The 7,557-nt window shown below is 39.4% G+C and overlaps 1 protein-coding gene across 1 annotated transcript; it reads right to left on the reverse strand.

Moving 5' to 3' along the window:
- Nucleotides 1-4,489: 4,489 nt before the first annotated feature.
- LOC143526814 (arylamine N-acetyltransferase, pineal gland isozyme NAT-3-like) lies at nucleotides 4,490-7,236 on the reverse strand. Its single transcript, XM_077021488.1, has 2 exons — nucleotides 6,805-7,236; nucleotides 4,490-5,812 (listed from the first exon to the last, which is right to left on the reverse strand). The coding sequence occupies exon 2, from the start codon at nucleotides 5,803-5,805 to the stop codon at nucleotides 4,945-4,947; it is 861 nt and encodes a 286-aa protein (XP_076877603.1). The 5' UTR covers nucleotides 5,806-5,812; nucleotides 6,805-7,236; the 3' UTR covers nucleotides 4,490-4,944.
- Between the last annotated feature and the right edge of the window lie 321 nt (nucleotides 7,237-7,557).

Genomic DNA, 7,557 nt, shown 5'->3' on the forward strand with positions numbered 1-7,557 from the left:
TTCTGTTGTTATCACGTTTACAGTACATTTGGGCGCACTGAGAACCTGAGGGGGGAGAATGCACAGTAGACAGTTATGTATATTCATCTGGGGGAAATCATATTTAGATCTATTTTGTCTCACTTTCCAGGAGCCTTTCCCTGTGGTGTAGAAGAGAATTGCAGAAAATGGGCAAAGAACTGTCCTTGTGTCATCATGTGTCTTGCAAATATATTATTCTTGAAATGATTCTAGGAAAGTAGGAAAGTGCCAAGCTCTAATTATATGTGTCACTACTGAGGAGCAGCAGAAGTAATGAAACTGGCATGTTACCTTGGATGGACTAAATGCAAATGTCATATTAATCTGAATTAATTGAATTTTGGGACATTGTTTAAAGAATAAAATATATATGTATGCCTTCACCATAGCAGAGAGGTTTAGTGTATTGTGCAGGTATGAAAAGCGTTAAAGTCGAGGTCATAAGGCTTCCCCATATTTAAAAGCATATAGCAGCGGTTTGTAACAGTGGTTAAGTTCACATTGTCTCAGGGCTTCATGGGGTGACCCACCCCGACCCCCCATTAACAATTACATATACATTTTTACATTAAACATATATTATCTTAGACTACACCATGTAACAGTTTTCAAAAAAAATGTTGTTCCTAGTTGTTGTGTGTTTTTCTGATTGTACCCTAAATGAATAGAAAAAAGTTATATTAAGGCTATAGAGCTCAGAGGCATTTCATCCCTGCATAGTTTTAAGAACAGTCTCAAAACATTCCTGTTTAGATCTGCTTTTAGTTAAGAAACTCTCAATCTTATTTACTTTATTACATGATGTCTATTATTTTCTAAATCTAATTATCTTATTTACTTTACTTTTTTATTATCTTATTTACTTTACTTTTTATGTTATTTTAATATTTTTATCTTTAATTTCTTTTAACATTTTCTTTTTGTCTTATCTCCTTTTAATGTTTCTTTTTGTTTATACTGTAAAGCACTTTGAGTTGCATATATGTATGAAAGGTGCTATACAAATAAAGATTATTATTATTATTACTCTCTCTCTCTTTCTCTAGCCCTCTCTCTCTCTTCTCTACCTTTTACTTTTGCTTATTCGAGTATCTTCCTGCGCCATTTCTGGCCTATCTGAAGTTTTCCTCCAGCCTTATCTCTTCCTGTCAGTTACTCTTTTATTTTGGGAAGGGTTTTGTTTTTGTTGTGGCGTTCGCCTGCTGCCGGTTACTTCCCCTGGTGTCCTTAGTTTCGTTTTACGCGTTGAGTTTTTTCCGCGTTCTTTATTATTTTCTTCCCGTGTCTATACAGTTGAGTTTTGCCTTTTCATGTGTTGAGTATTCTGTTGTTTTCTGTTGTTTTTTTTCCCCGTGTTCTACGGTTGTGTTTTATTTTTACGTGTTGAGTTTTCCGCGTCCTTTTGAGTTTTGTTTTGCCACTGTGTGTATGCAGAGTGGTTTTCTGCTGTGCTTTCTGCTTGTAAACGTGTGTTTAGTTCATACACACAGTCCTAGTTATAAGCATTTATCCCTATTGGTTTCTAACGGCATTTGGGTTCAATTCTCCCTTCATTTTCTTACACGGTGTGTACCGGTGTGTACACCCTGCGTTACAGTCAGGGCTCTAGATAAGGAGTCGAGAGCTTTCAATTACCTTCAAGATCTTTTCCCTAAGCTGTCTGAAGCAAAGATCAAAGCTGGTGTCTTCGTGGGACCACCAATCAAAGCTGAATAGGAAGGAGAGAGCGGCTTGGAACAGCTTTGTCGCAGTGGTTCGCAGTTTCCTAGGCAATCATAAAGAGGAAAACTATGTACAACTGGTTCAGACTCTGATAAAGAACTATGCTGCAATGAGCTGCAGGATGTCACTCAAAATCCATATCCTTGATGCTCATCTTGATAAGTTCAAAGAGAACATGGGAGCTTATTCAGAGGAGCAAGGTGAGCGCTTCAACCAGGACATTATGAACTTTGAACGCCGTTACCAAGGACAATATAATGAGAACATGATGGGCGACTATATTTGGGGATTGATTCGTGAAACTGATTTGCAGTATAGTCGTAAATCTTGGAAAACCACACACTTCTGAACAGAACAAAAGCGAAGTTTATGATGAATGTAAGCAATTTTTTATTTGTTTTAGACATAAGCAATTGGAATGTAATATTAAAAAGCTGGGAACAAAACTTGTGTAACATAGTGATCAGCAGGGCTCTCAAGTTTTGAATTCATTTCAGTGTGAGAGTTGGTGGCGAATGTAAGTTGTTGAGTGGAGCGGTGGGGCGGGGGGGGGGGGGGGGGGTTGCGAACATTGTTGTATTTCGCGATCGATCGCCAGTGGAGGGCGACATATATATATATATGGATCAGAGTTAAATAAACTAGATTTTTTTTTTCGCTGTGTGAAATCTGAAGTGTGGCGTGAGAGCGTGTGAAGACGGTAAAATGCATGTTTCACAAGCTCAATGCGTGAGACTTGAGAACACTGATGATCAGTGCCACTCTTGTCACGTTACAGCCCCGGACTCCTCCGTTTTGGCGTGTGTTTAAGTTGTCTACGTAAAGTCGTCTGCGTCTGTGTATCTCCGTGGGTGCGGTTGTGTCTGAGTGTATATTGGTCTCACCTGTGGCTCGTCTCGTAATCACTCGGGACTTATGTGGTTCGTCTATTTAACGTGCGTTCGCGCAGTATCCCGTGCTGGTCTTTGTCCTAAGTCTGCACGTTTGTATTTCATATGTTCTATGTGCGGTATAATTGTGAGTGTAAATAAAGTGACCGTGAGTGAACGGAAGGAATCTGTGCCTCGTCCTTCGCCTGGCATCGCGCGTCACAACTCTGGTGAAGGAAGAATTTCTAACATTTTGGGTAGGAGAAACACTGTAACTGGAAAGACACCAACAAATCTGAGAAAATGTCCTTTAATGCTGAGCCAAAAAGCGATCGATTGTTTTACAAACTATTAAAAATTTAATTGTATTACAAATGAAAGATAATTACGCAATAATACACGAGAGGGAGTGCTATACGTGCCTACGACCGCAGCACAGCAGTGCCAATATTACACGTTATAGCACGAACCTCGAGTGTATTATTGCGATTATACCACAGTTCCATTATCGCTGTTTATTGAAAGATTTGGAGTTAAAGAGGACGAGAAAATACGACCTGTTTGGTTAAAAACACTCCGCCAGTTAAAATAGTTCCATTCAGTGGCTCGCTGCTAATCTTACACAACACTGGAACAGCCTTACCCAATAAATATTATAGAGGTAAATATACACAAACAACTGTTGATAAAATTGTATTTATTAAAAATAAAGTACAACAATTATTGATAATGGATTTTTAACCAGGATGTAAATACATTAGGAGCTCAGGACGTTTGTTTTACGGTATTCACTTCGTTTCTCTGCATTTCCAGCTCATCCAAATCATTGTAAGCGTGACAAACCTTGGCTCATTGGAGGAATGAGGCTGGTCATTTATAGCTTCATCCTCCAGTTTCAGATCGAAACAAATGCTTTCGAAGCCAATAGATTTAACAAACTCCCTGTAATTCATTTTGATAATGTTGCTGCTTGTTTATAGTTGCGCTGCTTGGCTTGTAAACGCTGCTTCGTTGCTAGGTTACCTGTATGTGGCGGAGTAATACATGGAGAGCTTCGGTTACAGTGCTATAACGTGTAATTTTGGCACTCCTAGATCGCCTCTCAGCCAATCACATTGTTGGGTCGGAACTAACTGTGGTATAATGAGGCATAAGCAATAATAAATAAATAAATAAATAAATAAATAAATAAATAAAAATTAATTTTTTTTGATACTTGTAGTTTGATAATGGTGTCGTTACTTGTTAGTCATCACTTAATTAGACTTAATTAAATATAATTAGATTAGATTAGTAATCCTCAGCCTCCCCTGGTAAATTCATAAAGCAGCATCTATTGATTAACTTTACTGATATGTTTTACTGATACATGCAGAATATCCAGATTGTTCCGGGGGTTCCGTACTCTCAACTCTAGCAGTAAAGTGTGTTTCCCCACTTTTTATAGGACTACTCCACTGTTCAAAACTCATGACAGTTCTGAATTTTAGGGCATATGGTCAGTCTGAACCTGGCACTTTGTTTTGGGGGAAAGACTGAATATCCATAGCTGACAGAGTGATAAAGTGATCAGCACCTGTGAAAAGAGCAGGGCGGGATGGAGAGAGAAAGTGGACCATGCCATTTGTGAGGCAAGGGGGTTGCAGTAGTTTTTATATTTGTGTTACATTTTGAACTTAATCATATCGTTTCTATAGTTTTAACTTTTTTAGATTATCAGTGACAAACTTTTATCAGTTATTATCCAATATCAACTTGGACTGCGATTCAATTTAGGGGGCTAGACACGACCATTAGAGGATGATTGTGTTTCATGGAATCAAACACAAATGACTTGCGAGGTCAACATCATGATGTTTTATTTGGATTTATGAGCAGACTGAGCAGACAGTTTAACAAAGCAGTCTATTTTTCTGTGTCGTAATAAAATATTGTGACGGGCAGGGTGAGCGAAACAAAATGGAAGCGATCACGCCAAGTCTCAGGGAAAAGGGATGGTTTAATTGAAAAGTGCGCAAACCAAAAACCCGTGACATAGATCCAAATGAAGTATATAATGACCAGCACACAACGTAACAATACAAACAACAACAACAGCCGCTGTGGACGGAGGCGACCGATAGGGGGCCGCCTCACCGTGACAAATATAAAATCTATTCTGTGCATTATGGTTATTCTGAAACACTTAACATATCCAAGACAAGAAAATGCAATTGCATATTATGCAGTTAATGAACAATTACTGACATATGCAATGTCTTTTTAGAATGTCTAGAAATATGTGATTCCAAGAATTAAGTACAGCACAACATTGGTACCCCACTCCTATTTCTTATCTTTTGTCATTTTTAGGAGTCAGTTTATGTACCAAAGTAACATGAAACCTTTCCCTTAGTATCATTTCTATCTCAGCATCTGGTATGTCTTTCATATCGAAGAGGTCCACATCATCCTCAGGGTTGAATGTGACCTCAACATAGGTCCAACCAATCAGGGCCCTGTAGCCTGTGGGAAGCTGCAGGGAACACAGGGATTTGTGGGTGTACATGGACTCAGGACTGGTCTGCAGGTATTCGACTGCCTCGAGAAAATCGCAAGGGCTGCGTGGCATTAACGTGAAGCTGTACATGGTCTTCGTCAGGGGCTTGTTGATGCGACTGCGGTTGGTGGAGGCTTCGTTCAGCACCATCGGTTTCCTCCCCGTCTTCTCCAGGGTCCACCTCTCACCGTCATTCAGTAGGCGGAACACTCCTGGAGGCTGTGGTTGGTCTTTGCCTGCAATAAGTTCTATCGGGTGCCAGAGTTGGCCCCATGTGCCATAACCTACATCAGCAATATACGACTTGCCGTCGATCTCGATCAGGTTGATGAGATGCGACTCCATGGAGTCGAAGTCGTTATTATGCGTGTCGAAGACCTTGGAACCCAGTATATTGCATTTGTAGCCCATCTCTTTCAGGGCCCAGGAGAAGAGGAAGTTATTCTCACAGCACCATCCTCCACGGTGACTGCGAACGATTTTGTCATAGATGACCAGCAGGTCCATGGTGTTCCTTTCTCCACAGTGGAGGCTGAGATTCTCGAAGGGAACCATCATGACATGCAGCTTGTGCACAGTACAGAGCGTGGCCAGGTCGGGTCTCTCAAACGGGCCGCTGAACCCCACCCTTTTGAAGTACTCCTTCAGATCCATTATGCTTCTACAAGGGACGAGCAAACAAACGGATGGTCAGCGTGACCCAGATGTTGCAGGGACTGGACTGAATGTAGCTCCTGTTCTGAACTGTACAGGAGGCATAACTGTCCGGAAGGGCAGGTGTCACAAAAACAATGTGTGTGGAGATAACCACTCCAATAAGCATGTGAACATAGTTGTGGAAGCAACAAAGTTGCAGACTACATTTCCCTTTCACTGTAGTCTAATATTATGTGAAACTGATCCAAATGCCATAACCTGTACTTAAAATCTAAACTAAGAACCACTAATACCACTAATATTTTCACACAATATATATATATATATATATATATATATATATATATATATATATATATATATATATATATATATATATATATATATATAATGAAAATCATATATATATAATTATATAATTATATATATATGATTTTCATACATTCACACAAACATACTTTAAAGTGGGAGTTAATGTTTAATTCACAGCCATGTGTAGCAATATATGTTTAATTAAAAATTGCTACACAGGGAATTCCTCATGGGGAAGGTGGATCTATGTCCATTTTCCTAAATTAGATGGGATGACTGATCTGATAAGACTGATCTTCTATAGTGAGGGGAAGTACTGGGATAACAGATAGCGAATGCCGTCAAAGCAGCTCTCTAAGTACAGTGGAGGCCGTTCTTTGTAGCCGAGCTGAGGTTTCAAGTTCAAACCGCTGTTCTTACCATAGATACTCAGCATAACAAAATGAGGCAGTTCCATCTGGAACTGATCTGGGATTCGTAGAGATTACAAAGGCCTCACATGTCTGCAGATGTTTAACTTTGGAACAGTAGCTTCTATAAGCTCTGATACGGCTTTGCAGTTGATAAATTAATATTAACGTCTATAGGCCGAACAGAACAAATTCTAATAGTTAGTACATAGCAATGAGCAAATTAAAGGATTTTAGGTGAGTAAACAAATAAAATGCAGGTCTTAGTACTTACAAGTTCTTGTTTATTTCCTCCTTAAATAAATTCTCCCTAACTCATCTGTGTCCAGAAATGAATGTAAAGTCATGAAAAAGGGAAGACGTTGTAAATGGGTGGGTCTCATTAAAGTCATGAATATTACCCACCCTCTTCACAGCTATAGTAGATCAGACTTCTTATCAAGGCGTTTCACTTTTTCTTACAAGTAACAGAACATTTAACAAAAGCAGTTATGTGTTTCCTCCAACAATTTGATACCTTAAACCAAAAAGAAATAAATTTCATAGTATATTAAATCACCTGAGCTTGCCTGAGCTCATAAGGAAGGTTGCACCTTAAGAGATGCAAACACTTGCTACATATACTCTGTAAGAGAGGGACAGCAGAAGGAACCTGCAAACCACATGTTGCATCATATATTCTTGCAAAAGGGGAGGAACCTTTCTTCACTGAAATCTGATCAGTGGTGGTAATGAAAACTCATAGCCTTTAGCTTTATGCTGCTTCAGTAATCTATGTTCACCTGTGGGATAATGTAATTTAGTTAACAAGGGACCTAATTTATAATAGCAACAACAGCAAAAAAAATTGTTTATGGAACCTCCAGCACAGAAACAGGGATTTATAAAGAAGTACTTGGGGGGCTTTAAACCACAACTAATGAATAACGGGTGAACAGCAGCTCCCCCTCAAACGCTGGCTCCTCACCCCATTGCATAACCCTTGTAGCACAGAGAGGAGATTCAGTGATGTGGATGCACTGATGCC

This window comes from Brachyhypopomus gauderio, chromosome 1, assembly GCF_052324685.1.
Source record: "Brachyhypopomus gauderio isolate BG-103 chromosome 1, BGAUD_0.2, whole genome shotgun sequence".
Classification (NCBI taxonomy): Eukaryota; Metazoa; Chordata; class Actinopteri; order Gymnotiformes; family Hypopomidae; genus Brachyhypopomus; species Brachyhypopomus gauderio.